The sequence below is a fragment of the Pogona vitticeps genome, chromosome 1 (genome assembly GCF_051106095.1).
Source record: "Pogona vitticeps strain Pit_001003342236 chromosome 1, PviZW2.1, whole genome shotgun sequence".
In the NCBI taxonomy this organism is placed as follows: domain Eukaryota; kingdom Metazoa; phylum Chordata; class Lepidosauria; order Squamata; family Agamidae; genus Pogona; species Pogona vitticeps.
In genome coordinates, this window is record NC_135783.1 from 251,885,077 (window position 1) to 251,911,509 (window position 26,433).

Consider the following 26,433-nt stretch of genomic DNA (forward strand, 5'->3'; position numbering starts at 1 on the left):
AGACGTCGCTGTTTCAGCAATGTATACATGCTAAAAATCCCAGATTGTTCTAGGACTACTCTATTTGGAACTTTGTCCCCACAGGTGATACCAAAAATGCGTCAGAGACAATGCATATGGAAGGTGTTCAGCTTCCTCTCTTGCTGTGCACAAAGGGTCCAGGACTCACTGCAGTACAGGAGTGTGCTCAGGACACAAGCTCTATAGACCTGGATCTTGGTATATGCTGTCAGCTTCTTATTGAGCCATACTTTCTTTGTGAGTCTAGAGAACATGGTAGCTGCTTTTCCAGTGTGTTTATCCAGCTCAACATCTAGATAGTGTGTCAGAGATTGTTGAGCCAAGGTACACGAAGTCATGAACAAACTCCAATTCTTGTGCAGAGATGGTAATAGAGTGAGGTGAGTCCACGCCCTGGCCCATAACTTGTGTTTTCTTCAGGCTGATTGTTAATCCAAAGTCTTGGCAGGCCTTATTAAAACGATTCATAAGTTGTTGGAGGTCTTCAGCAGAGTGGGCAACAATGGCTGCATCATTGGCAAAGAGGAAGTCCCGCATGCATTTCAGATGGACTTTGGTCTTTGCTGTCAATCTAGAGAGATTAAAGAGCTTTCCATCTGATCTAGTCTGGAGATAGACACCTTCTGTTGCAGTTCCAAAGGTGTGCTTCAGCATGACAGCAAAGAAGATCCCAAACAGGGTCAGCACAAGGACACAGCCCTGTTTCACTCCGCTTCGGATGTCAAAGGGATCTGATGTTGAGCCGTCAAAAACTACAGTGTCCTTCATTTCCTCATGAAAGGACCTGATGATGTTAAGGAGTCAATGTGGACATCCAATCTTGGGAAATATTTTAAAAAGGCCATCCCTGCTAGCCAAATCAAAGGACTTTGTAAGAACTATGAAGGCCACAAAGAGTGGCTGTCGTTGTTCCCTACATTTCTCCTGCAACTGTCTGAGGGAGAATATCATGTCAAGTAGTGGATCTATTAGCTCAAAATCCACAGCAACGTAACAGTGTTCTAAGTGTGGGAGATGATTTAAAGGAGCCATCCTGATACCTTTACAGATACCATGAGCTGCCACAATGACAAATAAGTGGGTTCTAGAGCAAAACAAGCTTGAATTCTGACTAGAAGCTAAAATGGCTAAACTGAAAGTTATCATACATTTTCATACGATGACAAGATTGCTGGAAAACACAGTAATACTAGATAAAATTGAAGGTAGTAGAAAAGGAAGCCCTAACATGAGATGGACTGGCTCCATAAAGAAAGCCATGGCTTTGAGTTTGTAAGAGCTGAGCAAGGCTGCTTATGATAAACACTTCTGGAGGCTCTTGATTCATAGGGTCACCATAAGCTGGAAGCAACTTGATGCTGCACAATCACAACTGTGGCATAGTGGTCATTTGGTTACCCATAAGACCCAATGAACCAGAATATCATGAATGAAATGAAATGAGAATTGAACTTAACCTATCACATCACCCATCTGAGAAGAGACTCTATGCCACTTGTTAACACAAGGAGTCAAACTATTCTAGTATTAAAGCATGGTTAACTAAAAGCAAGCAAGGCAAATTAGCATGCTATGGGCACTGCTGTGCCATGCTACAGGATACAACTTTTAAAATGTAGCAGTGAAAGTAAACGTCTCCTCCATTCGTGAAATGCTGGTTGATGTCTGATTTTTAATAACCACAGGGACCTTCATGAATGCTTTTACTGTACCTTGTTGACAAAAACCAAGCACATGGATGTAATCTCTTTGCAAACAAACTTTATTGAGGTTTCTACAGAACTAGACTGGCTGATAAGATATAGAAATTTTGCCTTTTTCATTTTTAGTAGAAAACATGAACTGTTGGGTATTTAAGGTTGGGATCCATTATTGAAATCAAAATGAGCATTATTCCCAATGAATCTATGTAGACTATATAGTTCCCCCTTAGGAAGAATTGCAAATTATTGCAAGTAGTCTCCTTTTTTTAGAGCATCTCACAAGATTGGATGCCACACTTCCTGTTTCCCAAGAAAGCGCATCAACATCATTTTTATTACTATATATAGCCTGGACCCAGTAAATATTCAAGAACTTTTATCCAGAGCTGAGATGCCAATACATTCCCAGTTTTGAATGTGGGTTCTAGGCAAATCCATATTTGCTAAGTCCCTGAATTTGGAATCATAAACGTCCACCACCATCACAATGGGCTGCTAGTTTGGTTCACAGAAAGAATCTCAAGAGAAGTAAAGGCAGTAGAGGTGACCACAGCAAGGTTGTGCCATTCATGTAACCACTTTAAATCCAGGCTTCAGCTCTTCCAGGGCTTTCAGTTCATCATCCGCTTGAGAAGTCCAGAAGGTATCGTACAAACTGCAACAGAATATTCCATTCAGGTTAGCACTATTACAGACGATAGCTTTGGCATTACTGGTACTGGCCATGAGAACACCAGTAACTACAGGAAACTTCTCTGTAACGTAGGAGTCAGCAAAGTGCATCTAATGAGCTCTACATGCCCCCCCCTGTCTTTTTTGAGGGCTCCAAGATCCCTCCACCCTGAAAAAACATCCACCATCACTCCCACCACTATCTCCTCCAAAACATGAAGTGGACATCTGGCTCCTCCCCACTTTGATTTTTTCCAGTCTTTTTAAACATTTTTGGATGCAATGTGCAGCCCACGGAGCATCCTGGAAATAGAAAAATGACCTCAGAAGTTGCCAAAATCTGCTGCAGTATCAGCCAGAGTAAGGGTTACATGTTTCTAAAGATCCATATTTGGGGACACTTTAGCTTCCAAGGATGTTGGCTGGATAGCTCAATGAGCTAAGGCACTCTGCTGGGTGTTGGGAGTTCGATTCCTTACTGTGCTTCCTATTTATTTATTTATTTATTTTATTTATATCCCGCCTATCTGGTCAGATCAGGAGAAGAGTCACCCTTTATGGCTATGGGCAGGCTACACAGTCCCTTTTTTTCTGAAATTCTTAGAACAATGGTTGACAGGGCCAGCACAAGACATTTTGCTGCCTGAGTCGAAATATAATCTGGAAGTCTGTCCTTTGTCCATGTCCTGAAGCTGATAAGATTGGCAGTTGAATTGTATTTCAGCATCTTTTATAATACCACATTCCACATCGCTGCCACCTTAAAGCATCACTTTGTCTAATGGTAGGGGCCGGCCCTCATGTCTGATTATCCAGGAGTAAAAACTATAGACTGACTTCAAATGCAACAAAGGCATTTTCAGGTCCACTTTCAGAAGACCCCACTAGACTTTTGCATGCCATTGTAACTGGAATGTAGTTATAAGCTTTGTCATTTGTGCCGCTTCTCTGAGATTGCTTCATAACCTCTCTCCTGCACTCTAGCTTCTCAAACTCCTAGCACCTCACCAAAAAGTCACTTACATCAGATACTTCAGGTGACAGTTTGGGTTTTTCACCGCTTCACAGAGCTTCAGCACACCTTCATCCCCTATGTGGCTATAGCTCACATCCAATTCTTGTAAAGATGGTTTTCCGACAATGACTTCAGCAAGCTTGTCACAGCAAGATGCTGTAAGATCTGCTTGTCCCAACCTAAGAACAGAAGAAGAGCAAAGTTCTTGAAGAAGACTCCACCCAACATGGAGTACACTAAACACACAATCAGCAATCAATTTCACATCTCTACCTCGAAGCCTTCTGCTGTTCTGCTTTTATACATGCATGTAAGGCAATTCACAAGTTTTAGAAATACAGAATAATGGCTGTAAAAACAATGTCCAGAATCCTATTGATACGTACATAACATCTGTGTAACTCACTGTGGCTAACTGACATAGTATCAGGGTACATCTTGGTTGCACACAGTTGGGTGTGTGGCCAGACACATAGCTATGAGGTATGTAAATTAGTTGCAGTTAGCCGTAACAAGTTACACAAGGATTCTAGCATAAAATCTAGAGGTTCATATATGGAACAGCTTTCAGGAACCATATTTACATACTTGAGTAGTAACTGTTTGGATTTTAGCTTGTAGTTTTATATAGAAACATTTAGACAAGGGTTATATTTATTAGGAAACGTGTACGCTGTGTCTGTATTTGTTTAAATGACCTCACTGAAAACTGACTGCATTGAGGTGACTTTGGCCCATCCAACTGAATTCATATACAACTTCCCTCTGACTACACTTTTTCAGAGAACTGGGCCATTTGGAGTCCAATGATAAGGCTTCTATTACTATGTTCTTATTTATTTCTTCTCTACACTGCTTTGGAGGGCTCCTTTTATGAAGTAAACAGCTGCTGATATATTTAAATACAGCTCTATAAGTAATGAACCACTAATTGCAGAACTTTATTTTCACAACAGTTTTGTTGGTAAGGAACAGACACACTTGTTTAGCTTCTGCAGAGAGAAAAAACCCAAGCAGTACACCTGCAATGGGACATTAACCCACATCCAAAATTGGAAAGCATATGCAAATACCTTCTTTGTTATAAAACAAACAAACTAGGACCACAGATGAATAAACAGGACAGTAAACCAAATAGCCCTTTAAGGGACTAAAAAACACCAGAAACAGTAATGTACCTAAAATGCACTAAAAGGCTCATAAAGCAGAGTTGAATGTATTCCATGCACCTGCAAAATTCCCACACTAGCTTTTAAAAAGCCGTGACTGGCATCCTACTAATCCAACTTTAAAGAGAAAAACTTTGTAGTTCTTGATTGAGAGATCCTGATGCAGTTTCACAGTTATTAGTGTGGGCCTAACAGGGACTACAAAAAAAAATAGTTTGGCTTTCTCAGAGTCCTAACATTAAGCTTACACAGAACTCCTCACAGTCACAGGTATCTTTGCAATGGCAAGAGTCAGCAACATGAGGTACATGCTCGTGGAAGAGGCCTGATACCAAACCTTCAGACAAAGATCCCTGAATGCCCCACACAGAGAGCTCTTTCCACACAAAGAGTTAAAGGTAAAGGTAAAGGTTCCCCTTGACAATTTTTGTCCAGTCGTGTCCGACTCTAGGGGGCGGCGCTCATCCCACTCTTCAAGCCATAGAGCCAGCGTTTGTCCGAAGACAATCTTTCCGTGGTCACATGGCCAGTGTGATTTAGACACGGAACGCTGTTTACCTTCCCACCGAGATGGTACCTATTTATCTACTCGCATTTGCATGCTTTCGAACCGCTAGGTTGGCAGGAGCTGAGACAGGCGATGGGAGCTCACTCCGTCGCGTGGATTCGATCTTACGACCGCTTGGTCTTCTGACCCTGCAGCACAGGCTTCTGCGGTTTAGCCCACAGTGCCACCACGTCCCACACAAAGAGTTAGCTCACAACAATTGTGACACCCATGTTGGCAGCTCAAGTATAGAGGGTCACTTACCAGAGAGACTGCAGATTGCAGCTAGGGTTCAATACTCCTTCGCAGAGGTCAATCACCCCTTCGTCACCAAGCTTATTGCCACCTATGTGCAGTTCTTTCAAGACACTGTTTGCACTGAGAGCAGAGCTAAGGCTTTTACAACAAGCTCTGGTCAAACCGCATTCTCTTAGCCTACAATGAACAAACAAGAGTTATCTCTAACCATTCTAGCACTTTCCCATTGAATGTCTTTTCACTCCTTCTCTAGAATCATTTTGCTTTCTCTGAGATCAATCCTAAACTCTGAATGATTAGCAATTAGTTCACAACGGTGGCTATAATGAACAAAATCCTAAAGGGCCAGCGACATGTGTTTTGCCCACTGCTTCCCATCTAGGCTATGAATACCAGTGGTGTTTCCTCTTTTTTCCAAAGTATGTGTTGCAACAACTTTGACAGAGCCTTCAACCACAAATTGGGCTGAGAACTAAGAAACCTCCAGGCATTTCGGATTTCAACTCCATCAGCCCCACCAAACAAAGCCAATCGCTGACAGACTGTGGAACTTACAGCCCAAAACATCTGGAGGACCAAGTCTTCTCCTCCCCCACCCCCACTGTTCGCTGGTATGTAAGTGCGCATAGCAAAGGCACATCAGAAGCACAAAACCTTGGCAGGGCCTTGTTCCTGTGCATGATGGGGAGAAGGCCTTTGCTTATAATTTAATTTGTTGGAGAAAAGTTGCTGAAGGGGATTTTTCTGGGCTCAAAAGCTAGGTGGAGGGATCATGGAAAAAGTTAGACTGAACCCCTGGTTGCCCATCCCTGGTTCTAGGCTCATCCTGTCTAGTAGCACTGTTAGTTGCATTTAGCATTCAACCCTCAGGGAAGGAAGCCAACAAGAACTTACCACAGGGACTGGAGTTTAGTTTTTGGATCTTTAAGTCCTTGACATAAGAATTCCATCCCTCCATCTTTCAGATCATTTCCAATCAGGCTCATTTCCAGGAGAGTTTCTTTGGTTCCAATGATTTTAGCAAGATCCTTGCACCCAGGTGCTGAGATGCCACATTCCCATAACCTGAAATATCAGTCAGCAGCTTTAACTCAAGCACGTCTATAAAGGCGGAACAGCCTTACCCTTCTAGTAGCCTGTCTTCCAGGCACATGCCCTCTCTGGGTCTCCTACAATCCACACAAGATTGGTCGAGTTTGTTGAAACGAGAAAAGGCACCACAGACAGGACTTATGGAATGATAGACTATGGAACGCCCTCCCGACTGAAATTCGTCTGGAGCCGATGTTGATGACATTTCGGCGCCAGGTCACAACCTTCCTGTTCCAGAAGGCTTTTAATTGAAATAACATCAACGGTGGGTCCTGATGGCAATTTTAATTGTATTTTAATCATTTTATCTTTTATTGTATTTTAGTTGAATTTTAACTCTTATAAGCCACCCAGAGACCTTTGGGTAGAGTGGGCGGCATATTAATTAGTCATGGTGTATTCCTTTCAATTGTATTCAGTTAACCTGTCAGAGATTTTCAAACAAATGGACATACAACCTAAAACTGAAATCCCATGTTACCCAAATGACCACTAAAGGATCAGGGCTGGAAAGGTGTGATGTGTAAGTGTGATGAATAAGCAAGTAACATTTGGCTTTGTTACCTGCCTACTTCTCCAGGAAATGCAATTTTACAGTAAAAGAAAAATTTGCAAAGTCCATACATTGAGTTCTCTCCACAAATCTTATCTTACACACATGGACTACTGTATTGGAAGTGCACATATATAAATATGATTTAAGTGAAACAAATGCAGTTTTCACCAGTAGTGTCCAGTTGCATAAAAAGAACACATTTTCCTAGGAGCAGAGGGAAGAAATACAACTTTAAGGGCTGGAAATCAGAATTCCACACATTGTGTTTAATGATGATGATGATGTGCTGTCAAGTCAATTCTGACTTATTGTGACCCTTTCCAGAGTTTTCCAGAAGTGGCTTATCATTCCCTTCTTCAGGGGGCCTCCTGGGACTGTGCAACTTACCCATCATCACACAGGCTGCCTCTAGTCACAGGAGGCACAGTGGGGAACTGAACTCCCAAACTCTGGGTCATCAGCCAGATATCTAACCACTGAGCTACCCTGTCTTTTAAACATAAGCTACCATTAAAACTTTCAGATTTTCACACACAGTTAATGAAATCCGGCTTCTGGAATATTTCTTCTCTTGCCTATAAAACTGGTTTCTGGTAGAGCAGCCGTCCACCTGTACACTGCACTCCCAACCGAGGAGAGTCTTTGGTTTACACCAAGGAGCTCCAGCCTAATTCAAAACACTGCTATATGACAGGCTGCATTTGACCAGCTCCTGCTTTAAACGAGGCACTTACCAGAGCTTCTGTATTTTGCAGTTGGGATTCAGCACCCCCTGGCAGAGCAGTGCCACGCCTGCATCGCCAATCTTGTTCTCACCAATGCAGAGTTCTTTCAAGGAGGGTTTTGTGCTCAGAATAGTAGCGAGGTCCCCACAGATGCCATCTGTGAATTCACAGTTCTCCAACCTGCAGGAAAAGAGAAGCATTATCATTTTTTCCAGACAGTTGGCCATCAAATGAATTTTGAGTCACTCTTCACTTCTGTCTCTGCAGCTACCACTCACCAGTAGGGAGGCATGGCGTTTTGACCTCACCAAGGCAACGGTTCTATCAGCCAGTGGGATCTCCCCGTTGGCTCAAAAAGCCTTGTGCAATGTCAAAAACTTTCCCCAGTGATGGTGAACCAAGAAATGTTACACTTATTCTTGTCATTACTTGTGTAAATTTCCAGAGGAAAAGCAAACTTCCCAAGTGATACATTTTTGGAAAAAGCTTCATATCATTCTTCTATGAAGTCTTCCAGTGTTTTATGTACACTGCCACAATATGTACAAGCAACGTGGACCACCTGAACTTCTGACTGAAGGACCACATTAAGAGAGGATGAAGGAAGTAGCCATTATTCCCCTGCCTTCGTATGCTTGAAATCACTGGAATCACCCATCTGTTAGGTGCCATGCAGCCATCTTATGAAGCAGAATTTGCTCTCTTGGGGAGGGGGGTGTCGGATCATGGTAGCAATGACACTTTACAGACAGGAACCAGGAAGATACTAGATAAGCATCCATGACATGAGGAAATGGCTCCAGTGTCAAAGACATTCCAAGGCTCCATACAAATGGCACCAAGAACTGACCTTCAGGCACCCACCCCATACTAGCAGAGATTATGCTAGAGTGACACTTCTTTCTAAACAGGCCATGTTTTCAGACAATGAGCAAGCAAATCAATGTTCTTCCCTCAGATGCTTTGGGAGTGATGACCTACCTCCAAGCTGTCCCCTGCCTCATCCACCCCCCCTTTTTTTCTGGATCAGCTTGGAAAAGTGCATATGGAAAACACAATGTGGCCTGCGGGGGGGGGGCTTCTATTTGGCCCTGCACTCTCTCCTTTGTAGCCCTGCTCCCCCCCCTTTGGAAGCTGACCTTCCCACGTACCTGCTGGTGGAAGAACAGCCCACTCTGTTCTAGTTTCTATCCTAGAAACCTACTGAATTTCTTGAATTTCTTTGTTTTTCCCCCAGCCCAGACTAGCCATGATGGAAAAGGAAGCTGTATGTAGACAGATAGTTCTGTTCCTATCCTACCAGCCTGCTGCATTTTTGTTTTTCTATGCTGACCCAGCAGCCAGCAAAAAAAGGCACATAAATGGAAGGTAAGTATAAGTTACTGCATAGGATTCTAATTTTTAAAGGCTGCGGTTGCCATCATCAAGGCAGAAAAATGGGGTGTATAAAGATGTGATGCACAGTATATATAAGAAGCAGTTACTAATCAAATGTTCAACACCTACTCTGAGTAACTTGAGCCTTAAAAATGACACAGCAAATTCTCTCTTCTGATTATTACTTTCTACTTGGTAAACATTAGAAGAGCACAGATTTGTGTTTTTGAACTACAAGCCCCAGAATTCCCCAGACAGCAGTTCAAAAACACAAATCTGCAGACTTCTAGAAAACACTGATGTAGAGCTAAATCTAAATCAATCTCATACTAAATTTTTTATAGACTTGAATTGCACTCCTGAAAATTATGGGGGCTCATTACGTGGCCAGGAACTTTGTAGACTGTTATCCACATTAGGTAGAATTCCACTCTTTGGTAAACTGAACCTATTCCTCCACAGTACACACATCATCACAGAATAACAGAAGTTGGAAGAGGCCTACAAGGCCATCAAGTACAGCCCCCCGCTCAATGCAGGAATACAAATCAAAGCAGATCTGCCAGGTGGTTGTCTGAATTTCTTTTGAATGCCTCCAGTGTTGGAGCACTTATCACCTCTCAAAGTAATTGTTGTGCTGCTCTAACAGTCAGGAAGTTTTTCTTGATATTCAATAAAAAATCTGGCTTCCTGTAACTTGAGCCCATTTGTTGCATGTCCTGCTCTCTGAGATGATCGAGAACAGATCGTGCCCCTCCTCTGTATGACAGCCTTTCAAGTAGTTGAAAAGAGTTATCACCTCTCTGTCTTCTTTTCTCAAGGCTAAACATATCCAGTTCTTTCAGACTTTCCTCATATGGCTTGGTTTCCAGTCCCCTGATCATCCTTGTTGCCCTCCTCTGAACTTGCTCCAATTTGTCAGCATCCTTCTTCAAGTATCATGTCCAGAACTGGATGCGGTACTCAAAATAAGGCCTAACCAAATAGAGGGAAACTCATGCAGGACTTGGAGACTGTATTTCTCTTAAAGCCAAAAATAGCATTTGCCTTTTTTTGTAGCCACACCATACTGTTGACTCATATTCAGCTCGTGATTTGTTTATTTGTTTATTTGTTTGTTTATTTATTTGTTTGTTTATTTATTTATTTATTTATTTATTTATTTATTTATTTATTTATTTATTTATTTATTTATTTATTCCCCACCTATCTGGTCATTACGACCACTCTAGGCAGCTTACAACACAATTTACAATGATTCAACAATTCTTCTCATTTGTAATCTTGCTGAGCCAGGTATCCCCCTCTTGTAACTGTGCATTTGGTTTCTTCTTCTAAGTGTAATACTTTGCACTTATCTCTGTTCAATTTCATTCTGGTGCTTTCAGTCCAATGTTCAAGCCTATCTACATCATTTTAAATTTTGTTTTTGTCTGCCAGATTTTGTTTCTATAGCTCTCTAAGGGGAGGAATTAGTTCACACATTAGCCACAGCTTCAGCCCAAATAACAAAGTAGTAGTCACTAGCATCATCTCCAAGATCACGCCTGTACTGCAAACTGCAGAGACGTTTAACCCCGACCAACACAGCAAGACCTTCTGAGGACCTCAAGCTGCCCATCTCAATCACCAGCAAGGCATGTAGGACATCAGATTTGATCCCACAGGTGGTGACAGATTCCACAAGGAGGGAGAAGCTGTAACTTACTGTAGAACCTGCAGGTTGCATTTGCTATCCAGGATACCCTGGCACAGTTGCTTCACTGCTGCATCTCCAAACTCGTTGTTGCTCAGGTTGAGTTCCTTCAATGAGGACTTGGAGCGCAGAGCAGAGGTGAGATCCTCAACGTTGTCAGCTGAGAGTCCACAATACTCTAGCCTACAAGAGAGCAAAAAGTGGGAAAACTGCTAAGGTTGAAGCTCATTCTCCTTTGCTCGGAACACGCATTTAAACCAGCTGTCCTCAAGGTGGTGCTCTTTAGATGTGCTGAGCTACAACCCACTTTGTAGCTATAACCAGCAATTACCATTCATTGTCAGAATAATAATAGGCACTGTAGTTCAGTTCATTTGGATGAGAGCAGATTGAGAAAGGCTGATATACAAACTGTAGATATAACTCTATATCTATACAAAATCTGCTACACAATCACACACATTTACTTTCAGCATTCTCAGAAACCCTAAGAATGTACACTTGGAGGAGGGCACTATACAACCACTGACCAACAACAGCAACAGCAAAGCCATATAGTAGAAGTGCACATGTTTGACTTATTGGACTGTAATTCCCAGAATGCCCCAGGAAACAGGGCCAATGACCATACTGCCTGAGGAGTTGTGGAAGCTGTAGTCCAAAAACACAAATATGTGTCCCTCTACTTTATAGTGTATTTTGTAACTATTATCATTATCAATACAGCAAGATCTTTCCTTATAGAAGCCAAGGGCAGCTAACAACGCCCCGTAAAACACATCATTAGAATCACAATTTACAAACATGAAAAAATTATAAATTAAAAATGTCAACTAAATACAGTCAAAGTGTTTTTACTGTATAGCACTGCAAGCTACTTTAGTGAAAACTTCTTACCAGGCAAACCTTTCTTTGCATGATCAATCATTGGGGATTCTCTTCATTCAGAAGGTCCACTTCCCTCTGGTGTTTCACCAGATGGTTTTTAAAATAAAATAAAATAATGCATTTCCAGTTATCTAAATATTTTCATACAAGACATATTTGCTAACTAATCTATTGGGCACTCACTGAAGTGTTTCCAGTTGACAGTTAGGATCCAGAAGTCCTTGGCACAACACCTTCACTCCTGATGCGCCCAAAGTGTTGTCTCCTAGGTGTAGCTCTGTCAATGATGGTTTGCTACTGAGCACAGAGCGGAGGTTGTCACAGCAAGCTTTGGTGAGGTTGCAGTTCCGCAGCCTGGAAGAAAAATTCAGAATCAAGAGAGCCTTCCAAGAACTCACAAGCTTCATTCCTGGATGCTACCTGTAGTGGAATCCAAAAAGGTGACGTCATTCCTGCCTGTCCATCACAGCAGCTAAGGGGGAGGAGCCAAGGATAGAGCAGGAGGGGCGGAGTTAGAGTGACAGAGGGAGTTAGAGACAGTTGGAGTGAGGGAGAGCTAGAAAGAGTCAGGGACCAGAAGATGTACAGAGTGTGTTAGGATTTAGGAATAGATTAAAGGGGTTTATGAGAGAAAATTGAAAGTAAAACACATATAACAAGCAGGAATGAACGTATAAGCATAACAAGAGAGATATAAAATTGATAGTAAAGTGATTGACTGCATGATCTTAAAAGTATTAACACCTGAACGATCTCATATATGATTTTCCTGTTGTTTTGGTTAATAATAAAAGAATACTTAATCATAAGCCCTGCTTCCTAAAGTATATGACCTGTTTGGTGTGGCAGCTCCTGTGTGGGACTTGAAGTGGTATCAGAAATACCTGGTGGCAGTGAAAAGGGTGTATGTTCCTTTGTGAGGCCCAAAGAAATAGGGGCAACAAAGGGGCATCGCCACACTACCCTATACTTAAAAGGGTACAGCAGTATCGGGAATATCTCTGCTGGTCATGGTAAGACTCTAGGGTAGGAGCAGGCATAGTTGGTGGTCAAGGATGATGGAATCGGTAGTGGAACCCTAGTTAAAAAGTTCCCTAATGTCATTTTTGTGGTATTTCTAATGCCCCATAAAGATCTTTTTGCTCACCAAGGTTTTTTAAATACCGTATTTTTCGCACCATAAGACGCACTTTCCCCCCACAAAACAGGGGGGTGGAAAGTCTGTGCGTCTTATGGAGCGAAGAAAACAGATTATATTTTCCTGTTTTCTTCTCCTAAAAAATTGGTGCGTCTTATGGAAAGGTGCGTCTTATGGAGCGAAAAATACGGTAACTTGTGTAGTTGCAGCCTCTCTGTTTTAAAAATCTCTTTTAACTCTTACGTTGCTACGAGCTTTGTTCTGTCTTGCTTATGTTAATTTTCTGACATCATTTTAAGATTTATTTTGCATTTAGGTGCATTTCACATTTCTTTTTCTCAAACCACTGAGAGAGAACTTTGTGTTATGGGATGGGGAAAATGAATCTTAACGAAAAATTCTGAAATAATGGGTGAAATCCAGTAGCAACTCACAACTAGAGTTAGGCCTATTGAATTCATGGGGATTTGGTGCATCAATTCCTCTGTATGTTCCATAGCTTAAATGAGCCTACTCTAGTTGTAACCTACTGCTGGATGTCAGCCATTATATGAAGTAGTCAAATACCAGAAGAGCTGCTAGTTACTGACCTGGAATCCTAGAGAGCTGTTGCCAACATCTGTCTTAACAGGCCTATGTGCTTTTGCCAATCAGTATAGATGACACTGAGCTAAGATGACTCACCAGTAGTGTGACATAGTAAAAGGAATTTTTTTCCTTTTTTTTATGGAAACCAAAAGACCCAACCCATTTGTACTCTTCCTTCATATGGATACAGATCAACTCTCATCCAAAGTGGTAATCAGAATGCAACTAACCCATACAATCCAGTGGCATAACCTGCCAGGAGAGGAATGCCAGAAAGATTACACTGTACCAAGTACAGATACCTTTGCAAAGTTACATTTTTGTACATGGCCATGTTGGATGGTGTCATGGTGGATTTGATTTAAAGGCATCACAATTTAAATCAGTAGTCAGTAAGCTTTTATTTTTAAAACATCTGATTTAAATAAGTAAATAAATAAATAAATACCTGATTTCAATCAAAAAGTTCTGATTTAAATCTTTAAAATCTGATTTTAATTTTAAACATCTGATTTTAAAATGTTTTAAATATATATCAGATTTTTTTAAATACAGCGCTTTAGATTGTGATTTAAATTGTAGTTTAAATCATTTTTTTAAAAATCAAGTTTATCCTGGATCAGGCATCCTGTTTCTTTCCCTACCCCCACCTCCAGTACTGATCTAGACTGACTGGTGGCATTTTAGTCGTGAAGCCTGCCAGTTGTGAAATTGTATTATCATGAAGGCAGAAATCTTTGTTTTCAAGCTGGCAGTCCCCAGCACAATTTGGCAAAAGGGGCTTCCCAAGCTGATTTTTTGAATGGCACTGCTAAAACTAGAAGACGGTGTTTCAGTTTCCGGGGGACAATGGCCACTCTGATCCAGAAACAATTGGGGGGGGGGCGACTGGGACACAAATCCCATTTCTTCAATTGCAGCAATTGCTGTACAAGCCTTCCCTAGCCACAAGGAAAATCAATACTTGCATGTGTTTGTTTGAAGGTGTGAAATTGGAGAATGTTACATTTCATCTCTTATTTTGCACAAATAAGCCCAAATCTTGCAATCTACACAATGGGATTCTTATGAAGGTGGATGCAAGTGTTAGCAAGGGGGGGGGGTCTGAGAAGTGTGCAAAATAGTGCCACTCTCCCAGGGCAATGCTGGGACTGGGAATGCGATTTCCCCATTAGTGCGCATGTCAGCCTGTGCAAATCTTCAGGTGATAGGGTAACAGCATCAACGTAGATTGGTTCTTGGGACTGGTTCCTTCACTCAAGATTTGGAAGCTTGTTCCACATTAAACTTGCTGACAAGATAATGAGAAATAGTGTCCAGAGAAGTTTACTCTTGTTAAGGACTGAGAATTTACTCCAAGAAAATCCACAGCCCCATGTTACGTCCATTTCAGACAAGTGTCATTCAAGACAATAATTACTGTTAGACCTTTCCACCTACTTTGAATTACATTTTATGCAGCTTAAGCCATTGTGGGTTGAGGGAGGATTTACCATAGTTTCTGAAGCTTACAACTTGGATTCAGCAATCCTTTGCACAGCACCTCCACACCAGAGTCTCCCAGTTCGTTATTGTTCAGCTTAAGTTCAGTCAGGCTTTGGTTTGTACTCAGCATAGAGGAGATATCTTCACAATTGCTAGTTGACAAATTACAGTCATCCAACCTGAGAACAAAAGAAAACAACAGCCAGCTGTGAGCTCAGACAAACCAACTGAATAAAGCACTGCCCACGCATGGTCCTCTTTACTCCCCAGTTGTTATTTATTCTCCTTTCAACAGTGGCTGTTCTGTTACTTCTTTTAAGAAGTGTGATGGGTATTGAAGACTAAGTGGACTCAAATACTAAATGCACACAAATGCGCATGTGTGCTATATGCTGTCAACTCGCCTTGGAATGATGACAACGCTAATAGGGTTTTTCAGGTACTTGAGATATTTAAGGACTGGTTTTACTAGTACCACTTCCCCCATCCCCCAGTGTGTTTCCATGGCCAAGCAGGGATTCAAACCTACATCTCCTAAACCCTAATCCTCCTTTCTACGCACGACACCACACTGGCTCTCCACCTACACATACAAAATAACTGGCACCAGCAAATAGCAGGATCACTGGTGGTGGGCCACATCCAGAAGCCAATTATCAGTCTCTGTCTGTCATGGACAGAGGTGTCATGTGAGGAGGATGCGCCAGCAGGGAAGGACAATCCCGTTCCCAACCTGGCTGGCCTACACTGGCAGAAGCTGCAACACTTACTCATCCGGGGAAACTACTGCATGGATCTCAAAGGCCAAAGCAGTTTTACATAATTAGTGCCTGGGGTGACTCAATTATGCCAGAATGTGAAACAGAATTATTTTATTCTTTTTAAAAAACCTTTCTGGGGAAAAGATAAAGTTTTTTTTTTTAAAAAAAAATCTATACGACTGTGAAGTGTTTTTGCACTGAAAGGCGTCAATCTCTAGATATTTCAAGCCAGCTCTGCTTCTATTCTCTCCCTCTCCCCAGATCCCCAATAGTGAAACCAGCTGAAGTTGTACCTGAATGGATCTCTTATAAATATTGGACTATCCACCGTTACAATAGCAAGACACTGATGCAGTTCACTGAAATTTTACTGACCTGATGGTTTTGTACTGGTTAAGGGACGGAACAAGTTCTTTCCATTTTGATTCACTGAGTTCTGTAGACTGGATGTCAAGATCCATTTTTAAGACAAGACCTGGAGAAAGAAGATGGAGAAGAGGTGAACTTTCCTGCAACATGTAAAGGAGCCGGCTGATCCTGTAAAACCCCCAGCCATTGTGGGTTGTTATCTCTAACATTTACTGTATACCCTTTTGAGCTGCAAGGCAGAGTTTCTCCACAGGAGCTCCCGTTAAAAGACCGTTTGGTGGCCATCCGCAACCTTACTCTACTAAACCTTTTCTGCAACCATTTCATAGGGCACATGTGAATCACAAAATGTTTCTAGGTATCCGCCACCTGCTAGTTTTAGGAGATTTGCTAAGGATACCTTCTGAAGTGACTGTAACCCTTGGCCCAACTTTGAAAGCCCACAAAGTACAAGCTCTGGCACTCACTGCCCAGACCAGTTTCAACTCCAGCCGCAGAAAGCATCAAACCTCCCACAGGTTATCCCCGCAGGAATGCAACCTATGATAGAAACTAGGTCCCCTGCCCGTGGGCTATATTTCATAGGACTTGCACAACATCTAACTGTAGTGAAGGAAAAATACCAGGGCTTTTCGGGAATACAGACCTGGCAATTCTGGCCCTGCCTGCTGAGCAGGATGCCTAGGAGTTAGGTTTGAATGGTGCGCACATGTAGGCCGGTGAGCAGATGTATTTACTTTGCAACATTTCAGACTAATTAAGCTGCCTCTCTAAGAAGAAAGCTGTCTTGTTGTGGGATTTCACCAGATGACACAGATGATGCTGGCTAATTAAATGTCAGACCCTCCCCCACACCATATATTAGCTCCGATCTCCACTTCAAAAAGGGGACTTTTTAAAAGCCGCACAGAATCCTTTGTACAGTATTTCCATACCCACTTCTCCCAACCTGTCACCTTCCCACTAGGGTGGACCACAGCTGCCAGCGCTCCATGCTACCAGAGCCATGGTCCATGCTGGTTGGGGGACGATGTAACTTTTAGTCCAATATAGGTAGAGGGCACTAGCTTGAGGAAAACTCTTCTACACCACTTAGCACCTTGCAGGCAGAAGAAGCCATGCCACCTCCTACTACCCCTCTGTTTAATCAAAAACACCAAATTGCTTCTGACACAGGAGATACACAAATGGATCTTACCAATTTTGATTTACTGCCTCAGCCTAAGTGTAGGCTTCTGCCTGAGCAGAAGAGCAAGGCTAGATGGGGTTTAGCCCTTCCCTAAGTTCCCTAGATCTAAACCACACAAGACTTCCAACCACCAAAGCATCTATTAGCTTTCTCTATTATTACAGCTTTGGGAGGGCAAATGACTTAAGACTGCTTAGACTCCTAAAAATAGGATGAAAGGTTAACAACCATGAACCTGTTTTAAACATTTAGATGACACAAAATGCTATCAACAAATCAAGACCTTGGAAGATTTACTTTTGGGGACTATAAGTCCCAGAATCCCCCATTCGGAATGGCCACTGGAAGTTGTAGTTCAAAGAAAAGGAACATTGCCAAGCTCAGCACAGACCTTTAGCATTATGTATAGTCTAATGCTAGTTCCTATGCCAGGATTTTGGCTATAATTTCCAGTCTCTCCCAGGGGCACACATTATAGTAACCTATGTTTTGTTGAACACCATTCTGCAGGCATACCAGAGTAATGTGGCCATGAACAGTTCCTGTGGACTCTGTTTAGTTTTGTAGAAATCTACTTAATTCTTTGTTTTCTCAAAACAAATATACATGCTAGTTTTATTATAATTAAGTTTATTATTGGGTCAAAATAAACTACGAATAGACATTTCTGATCCCAAGTCCTATTCCAGAGAGACAGGTCAGGAGGATACTATGGTCAATAATACTGAAAGCCACTGAGATGGTATCAAAATAGTACAGTATTCAATAGTATTGAGCCTACTGAGAGGTTGAACACTGTTTTACGGTGGCTCCAGGCTTTCCTAGTAGAAAGAACTTGGGAGGTGGTGCTGGGGGATTCCTCTTTGAAACCCTGGCTGCTGACCTGTGGGGTCTCTCAGGGTTCTGTTTTGTCTCCTGTGTTATTTAACATCTATATGAAACTACTAGGAGAGATTATCTGGAGTTTTGGGGTTTAGTGTCACCAGCAGGTGGATGACACTTAACTCTACCTCTCCTTGCCACCAAAATCCAAGGAAGCTGCTTCAGCTCTAGATCAGTGTTTTGTATCAGTAATGGAACGGATGAGGAAGAATACATTGAAACCTAATCCAGACAAGACAGAGGTGCTCCTATTCAGTTGAAAGGAAGATCAAGGAATAGGGATGCAGCCTGTGCTGGATGGAATTACACTCCCCCTGAAAACACAGGTGCCCTGCTTTGGGGTGCTCTTTGATTCATCTTTAAGCCTGGATACCCAGGTCTCGGATATGGCCAGGAGTGCATCTGCACAATTAAAACTAGTGCATCGGCTACGCCCATTTCTTGAGAGCTGTGATCTGGCCACTGTGATACACACCCTAGTTGCTTCCCAGCTGGATTACTGTAATGCGCTCTATGTGGGGTTGCTGACAGAAAGTATCAGGAAATGGTTGTTGTGTGTTTTTCGGGCTCTTTGGCCGTGTTCTGAAGGTTGTTCTTCCTAACGTTTCGCCAGTCTCTGTGGCCGGCATCTTCAGAGGACAGCACTCTTGTGCTCTAGTGTAGTTGGCTTGGGAGTGGAGTATTTATGGCTGTCTCACTGGCGAAACGTTAGGAAGAACAACCTTCAGAACATGGCCAAAGAGCCCGAAAAACCCACAACAACAATTAGATCCTGGCCGTGAAAGCCTTCGCGAATACAGTATAAGGAATCTTTGACAGGTCCAAAATACAGCATCCAGATTGCTGACTAGGGCTGGTTACAAGGATCACATAAGCCACCCATCCCTATTACAGCAGCTCCACTGGCTGCTGATCAATTTCTGGGCACAATTCAAAGTGCTGGTTTTAGCCTACATAGCCCTATATGGCCAGGGTCCAAGTTATTGATGCAAGTTAATGACGTAAGACACCTCTATTCATTGTTCATAGTTTGAAATATTGTCTTTTAATGATGTTATCCACTGTTGTATACTCATTGTTTTCAACTTTAAATATTGTCTTTCATTGTTATAAGCCGCCTTGGGTCCTTTTCAAGGTGAAAGGCAGGGTAAAAATATTTTAAGTAAAATAAAATAAATCCTCTCTCAGAATTATGGCTAACAGAAGCAAATAGGCATTAGCACTGTTTTGCTAACCAGTAGCTTTCTCCAACCTGACACACTGATATTTTAGAATACAACTTCCATCATCCCCACCCAGCATGGCCACCTGGAAGGCTGGGGAAATTTAACTCCCATGGTTCCATTCTTGCTGACAAATTACTAACTGGAAAGTAAGGCACAGGGAGAGTGTCTATGTTGCTTCCCGGCCCTGAATGGGTTGCTGGGAATGTGATTCTGCTGTGAGACAAGAGACACACTCCCCACAGACCATAGTTCCTGGCAGAATCACTGGGGCGGCAGCAACAGGGACCACAGCGGATGTTCTGTCATGCTGCCTGGGGACCCCAAGGGAAGGCACACCTGGCAAAGGTGCCCAACTGTATCCAGTGAAACTCACATTCCTGTCTGAGAAGGCAACCCAACAGCCTGGGGCATGAGAACTCCCTCTGTAGGTAGCATCAACCTCCAATTATTAAACACCATGTTGTTCACTGTGATCTATGACTCAAGAAGGGACGTGGTGGCGCTGTGGGCTAAACCGCAGAAGCCTGTGCTGCAGGGTCAGAAGATCCGGCAGTCGTAAGATCGAATCCACGCAACGGAATGAGCACCCGTCGCTTGTCCCAGCTCCCGCCAACCTAGCGGTTCGAAAGCATGCAAATGCGAGTAGATAAATAGGGACCACCTCGGTGGGAAGGTAAACAGCGTTCCGTGTCTAAATCACACTGGCCATGTGACCACGGAAAGATTGTCTTCGGATAAAATGCTGGCTCTATGGCTTGAAGAGCGGGATGAGCGCCGCCCCCTAGAGTCGGACACGACTGGACAAAAATTGTCAAGGGGAACCTTTACCTTTACCTTTACCTATGACTCAATGTGATATATTTAAGGAATTCTCTTCAAAGGTTCTGTTAAGAGGCCGACTACTCAGAACAGACAAACATTTTACAGTAAAGTGACAAAAATGTTTGTATTCTGTATTTATGGAAACTGAACTTAGGAGCTTGGAAGAAGTAAAATAACAAGTGCAAGTAGTGTTATATTATCAGTTGAATAAGTAACATGTTCTAGTTATTTTTCAAAGTTACTTTTAAGAGGGAATTTTTCAGAGGTATTTTAAAAAGGAATTGTTCACATTTTATCACCATTCTGCTATAATCCTTTATTGTAAAAGTATAAGACAAAAGAACAGAAAAAACAGCAAGCAAAGGCAATAGTTATTTTTCTAGCAGCACAAGAAGCAAAAATACTGTAATGAGAAATGGCAAAGAATTTTAGAAAGCAACTTCCCAAGTCCTTGTCTCAATTAAGTGAGAATTAAGTCTTTAATTGTTCTATCACTACATGCATGGTGCTTGCCAATTCATTCTCCTCTCCACGTGCAGCCTTTGCTTTGCAGTGAGATTCCTCCCAATTAGCATCTCAACCACAGCATTTTTCCAAATGTAAAAAAATAAGAATAAAAATAAATTTAGAAGCAGTTGAAAATGTGCAAAAGCATTTACATCACTAAAATAGGACCACGGTATCCACAGGAGATGGGTTTCAAGCTCTACTCCCCATGCAGATTCTGGAAAAATGCAGAAGTACTGTACAGTATTGGATGCTATGCATTGTATGGTCTCGGACTCCCCTTGTGGCTAGTTCTAGTAACCACACCCTAGAGGAGGGGTTATTTAGTATTTTCGAGCAGCAGATAAGTGAATCAGTGGATACTGATCCCAGAGATGAGGGTGTCCCACTTTACTGAAGTCTCTCCCCATTTTCACCTACTATTGTCTGGTGTGGAGTTCCAACAACATCTATACACTAGCTACATCTAGGATTCAGGAGACTTGGGTTCAAATTATAAGAATGGTGCAACTTGATGGCACATTAACAAACACAAATGCAGCTCTAATGTCGCTAAGAGTTACACCGATGACTTCTAAATTCCACATCAAACTACAAATTCCAAGATTCCACAGGATGGAGCCAAACTGCTATAACTTTCTTCCCCAGTGCTCTATAAATGATTGGGGTAGTAATTATAAGAACAAGCATGCATCCTCAATGTCCAACTGGTCGCCATTTGTTCAATATTTTAAAAAATATAGGACAACACTGTACAGCTTTATTTTTAACCAGAATTATGTACCAAATACTTCTGGAACTGCACATAATTTTAAGAGGGGAAGTTGTAGCCTGACAAAGGGGCGAGGGTGTTATCTATCCTTGTGTGGGGCAAGAAAACCAGAAGCACATATTGGGAAACTCCTGTGAACTGTTACCCAGATCTCGTGGACAATTAAAATGACACTCAGCTAGTTGGATGTGTCAGAGGATGAGCCACGTCTGACAATAACGAGTGGAGGAAAAGCCCTTGCGCAAGCTTTCTCAACTGAAAGGGACTGCACATTTCACAAAAGTTACAACAAAACCCATTGCAAAAAGTGTAAAATAGCCAGCAATTAGCAGAAGAGCTAAACAAACAAAAAAAACACCAACCCCCCCCCCAAACATTCTACTAGCAAGTGGGACTTCTCAGCACCAAAGTCGTTAGCGGCAGCGACGAACCGAGAAATCGGCTGGCGCAGATCTTTCCCAACCTAGCAGAGGGGCGGAGAAACTTTTATCAGTATTAAAAGCTTTTTCGCCCCCGATTCCTTCCCGTTAGGCTGCAGTTCACGCCTCTCTCAATCCCAAGGAGGGACGCCACCCGCCCAGTGCCCGCGCCCTGTTTTTCCCAAAGGTGAGTCATCGCAGCAGCCATCCTTCCACCCCGTTTGAGTAAAATCATCCTACTCTCAGTCGGTGGGAAACGGCGCCTTCCGTACCAATCACTGTAGTGGGCAATAGCGTGGTTTCATTCACGCAAACCCGACAGCCAGAATTCGTTCATACCGAGAGAGAGAGAGAGAGAGAGAGAGAGAGAAGCAATTTTATTATCCCGACGGTCACTAAATCCAGGCAGCGCCCTGCGAAAGAAAACGGACCCTCCCCTTTCCTTCTGCCCGAATTTCCAAAAGTTCCTTTTCATGAACATCAGATCCCCAAATCTAACACGGGCAGCGCTGACTGGGACACTCTGGAAGTGACTAAATGTTCTTCTGGATCACGTTACGGCTCTTCCAGTTGCCTGTACAAACCAATAAATGTAATTTAATTTATTGTAAATGTAATTTATTGGTTTGTACAGGCAACTGGAAGAGCCTGTAAATGCCCGATCTAGTCTGCCTGTCTCTTGATTCACTCCCCTGAAAAAAAAAAGAATCCGACTCGTAATAGGTTATATTTCATGGCTGGAAAAGAAAGTTCGACCTTACCGGATCAGGAGACCAGAGCAGAGCCAAGCGATCGTTTGCTTGCTGAACGCAGCCGCCTCCACCTCGCTCAATAAATAGGTTTGCGAAGGAATCCCCCCCCCCTCCTCCTTCTTCATTGGAAGAAGTCAAGCAAAATCTGCATGGCCGCAGCCCTCTGAAGGGCGGCACCGGGAGCGGCTGCCAGTTCGCCCTCCACCTAGAGGGAGCCTTCCTCCCACGCCGCCTGAGGGCCGCCAAAGGACTCCCCGAAACCGCGTCGCTTGGTGTGACACACACGATGAGGCTCCCTTTGAATGCTTCCTGTGGCTCGATGCTCGATTTCTAAAGACCTACACGTGTTCCCTACCGAGGTCTCTCTCTCTCTCTGTTTCTGTGAGATGGGCTGACCGAATAGAAGCAGCCTTAGAACATCTTGATCTTCTAATTTGTTGATATAATTATTGTTTTACATATATTGATGGTTTTTATTTGATTGTATTTTATAATGTTTTATTCTTCTTTGTAAGCTCTGTCTAGAGGGGTGGGTTATAAATCGAATAATAAACTAACTAACTAACTAACAAACTAACTAACTAACTAACTAACTGCAAGACCTGAGCAGGGGCTGTTAATGACAGGCGCTTCTGGAAGCCAGTGCCTCATAGGGTCGCCCTACATATGAAGCGACTCTAGGGCAGAACACCTCTTCTTCTTCTGGATTATCCCATGCCTTCAAGTCAATGACGGAACAAAGCAGTTTTTCATCATGGAGAACTTTTCTCAACACTGCCTCTCTCTCTACCTTGGCAACCCCCTGAGCCTTTTTGAAAAAGGCTGACTGGGATCGATTTTCAGCACACAGCTCACAAAATGGTCATAAGCAGAACACAAATATTTTAAAAGGGGGGTGGGAGAATCCAAACAGTATTTGGTTTATTAAAAAAAACTTGGGGCTAGACAGAAGCAATTTCACTTTTTTTTTTTTTTTTGGCCACATGTATCTTTGGACACTGATGTCACTTGTATTTTCAATACCATAGCAACTGTACCTTGAAACATACAGAGCTTGAGCACTTAAGGAATGCACCAAAGCAACTCTTATTTGCAGTGATAAGAAAGAAAATCCTACTTTATGTATATCAAACACAGAACTTTTCATTAGTAAGATGACAGAAACAACATCCAGGCCATGGAGCACTTTTCTATTGTTTTATTCCCCTACTGATTAACTTCAGTCTTAACCCAAGACAGCTAAGACCACAATAATTACACAAACCTCTTCCAAAATATGCAGCTAATTAAGCACATTACCTTATGACTAGCTGCTGAAACACCTACTTTCCCCCCTTAGAACAATGGTTACCAACCTTGGTAACCATTGTTAACTTGGTAACCTGCCAAGACTTTGGACTAACAATCAGCCTGAAGAAAACACAAGTCATGGGCCAGGGTGTGGACTCACCTCCTTCTGTTACCATCTCCACACAAGAATTGGAGGTTGTTCATGACTTTGTGTACCTTGGCTCAACCATCTCTGACACCCTCTCTCTAGACATCGAGCTGGATAAACGCATTGGGAAAGCAGCTACCATGTTCTCTAGACTCACAAAGAGAGTATGGCTCAATAAGAAACTGACAACACATACCAAGATCCAGGTCTATAGAACCTGTGTCCTGAGCACACTCCTGTACTGTAGTGAGACCTGGACACTTTGTGCCCGGCAGGAGAGGAAGCTGAACACCTTCCATATGCGTTGCCTCCGACGGATTTTTGGTATCACCTGGCAGGACAGAGTTCCAAATAGAGTAGTCCTAGAACGAGCTGGAATTTTCAGCATGCATACATTACTGAAACAGCGACGTCTACGCTGGCTTGGGCACATTGTGAGAATGGCTGATGGTCGGATTCCAAAGGATCTCCTATATGGAGGATTAGTGCAGGGAAATCGCCCCAGAGGGAGACCACAGCTGCGATACAAGGATATCTGCAAGAGGGATCTGAAGGCCTTAGGAATAGACCTCAACAGATGGGAAACTCTGACATCTGATCCTTCAGCCTGGAGGCAGGCGGTACATCACAGCCTCTCCCAATTTGAAGAGACCCTTGTCCAGCAGGCCGAGGCAAAGAGGAAGTCACAAAGGAAGCAAAACCAGGGAGCTGGACAGGGGACAGTTTGGATTTGTCTTCAGTGTGGAAGAGATTGTAACTCTCGAATTGGCCTCCTCAGCCACACTAGACGCTGTTCCAAGTCCTCCATACAGAGCACGCTACCATAGTCTTTCGAGACTGAAGGATGCCTACCTACCAACCTTGGGTAATCCAGGTGGACTGCAACTCCCAGAAACCCCACCCAGCATAGCTAGTGGTGAAGGGTTCTGGGAGTTGCAGTCCAAGAACACCTGAGTTCCCAAATTGGAAACCAGGGTTATAGAAAGATCCTCTAATGCTTAAATATTTTTCTTCTCACTCAACAATCCCTCATTCTGTTCTTGAGGTCTTCTTACAGCCCTACCCCAAACAGCCACTCCCAGAGGCCTAGTGACCTTCACCAATTATCAGATAATCATAACCCACGCTTTGAAAAAAGAAGGGAAATTCCCAGAAGAGGAATGAGTTCCTCTTCTGAGTAACTCATTCCAGCAAACATGACAACATACTTTCATCTCACAATATTTGGTTCCTGCTCTAGCTGCCAGTTCTACAAAGGAGCAGTCGGACAGCAGTTCTTATGCCTTGTGGTGGGATTTAGGAAAGAGGCAGTGGAGGAGTTGCTAAACACCGTCTCAGAAGGGGCTACAGTGCAGCTAGTTGTTAAGCCTCGTCAGGCAGAGTTCCTCCTGCCTTCTTGGGCCCAGCAGTAAACCTGTTGGTGTCTTGTTAGAACCCCCACAGAGAGCAAGCCTGGCGAAGGAACAAAATGACAACACAATTCCAAACTGTATGAGTGAGCTACTACGGGCAACCAGGAGCTTTAAACAAATAAAGAAACAAATAAAGCAAGCAAGTAAGCAAGCCTGCACTGGGCCTCCAAAAAATAAATTGCCATTCTAATCTACTCAAAAGTGGCTACAAAATAATCAAGACGTTGCTAGTCTTTGGACCTTTGGTTGCCTTCAGCCTTGCTAGAGTCTGATGGCATCCTGACTAGAGATGGGGAGGTATTTGTATTTGTATACAAATATGGATACCCCTGCACAGGTGGAAATAACAAAAGACCAGCCCCATGGGGCCAGACTGTCTGCGGTTTTGCTGCTGCTGCTGGCTCTGTGGAGGCTTCCTATCGTGCCACTGTCCACAATCGATTACCTAGTCCTGCCAGGAGGTGGGATGACAAGCCTCTCTGCCAGGTCGAAGAATGGCTAATCCATTGCGGAGAACAGTGTGATAGGAAGCCACTGTGGAGCCAGCGGCAGCAGCAAAATCGTGAGTGGACAGTGTGGTCCCAATGTGGTAATGAAAGTACTTCACATACTATACTGGGTGCTACCACACCCCATTTATCTTCAGAAGCAAATCCCTACTTTGCTAATTTCTGGCTAGAATTATTTGTAAGATTGTGTTTAGAGGTCAGTGCAGCTAATTGTAAAAGAAAAGCTAGATGTGATCTTTGGAAGGTGGTGCTGAGCAAGTAGAGTGAATAAAACTCTATCTATCTATCTATCTATCTATCTATCTATCTATCTATCTATCTATCTATCTATCTATCTATCTATCTATCTATCTATCTATCTATCTATCTATCTATCTATCTATCTATCTATCTATCTATCTACCTACCTACCTACCTACCTACCTACCTACCTACCTACCTACCT

The 26,433-nt window shown here is 42.8% G+C and overlaps 1 protein-coding gene and 1 long non-coding RNA gene across 5 annotated transcripts in view; both read right to left on the minus strand.

The window, feature by feature from the left end:
- Positions 1-1,765: 1,765 nt before the first annotated feature.
- RNH1 (ribonuclease/angiogenin inhibitor 1) overlaps positions 1,766-26,433 on the minus strand; it is a 30,205-nt gene continuing 5,537 nt past the window's right edge. For 3 of the 4 annotated variants that reach the window (XM_020784118.3, XM_020784119.3, XM_078383651.1), the window contains exons 2-10: positions 16,067-16,166; positions 14,939-15,109; positions 11,903-12,073; positions 10,844-11,014; positions 7,768-7,938; positions 6,280-6,450; positions 5,392-5,562; positions 3,420-3,590; positions 1,766-2,379 (exon numbers count right to left, since the gene is read on the minus strand). In XM_020784118.3, the coding sequence (XP_020639777.3) occupies positions 2,292-2,379; positions 3,420-3,590; positions 5,392-5,562; positions 6,280-6,450; positions 7,768-7,938; positions 10,844-11,014; positions 11,903-12,073; positions 14,939-15,109; positions 16,067-16,152 (1,371 nt within the window). In that variant the 5' untranslated portion in view covers positions 16,153-16,166 and the 3' untranslated portion in view covers positions 1,766-2,291. Of the gene's footprint in view, positions 2,380-3,419; positions 3,591-5,391; positions 5,563-6,279; positions 6,451-7,767; positions 7,939-10,843; positions 11,015-11,902; positions 12,074-14,938; positions 15,110-16,066; positions 16,167-22,638; positions 22,776-26,433 lie in introns of those variants that run through there. The other variant, XM_020784120.3, reaches the window with a different exon arrangement.
- On the minus strand, positions 17,097-22,621 carry LOC144586040 (uncharacterized). The gene is made up of 2 exons (XR_013540739.1): positions 20,198-22,621; positions 17,097-19,831 (listed from the first exon to the last, which is right to left on the minus strand). It is a non-coding gene; the product is annotated as an uncharacterized LOC144586040 (long non-coding RNA).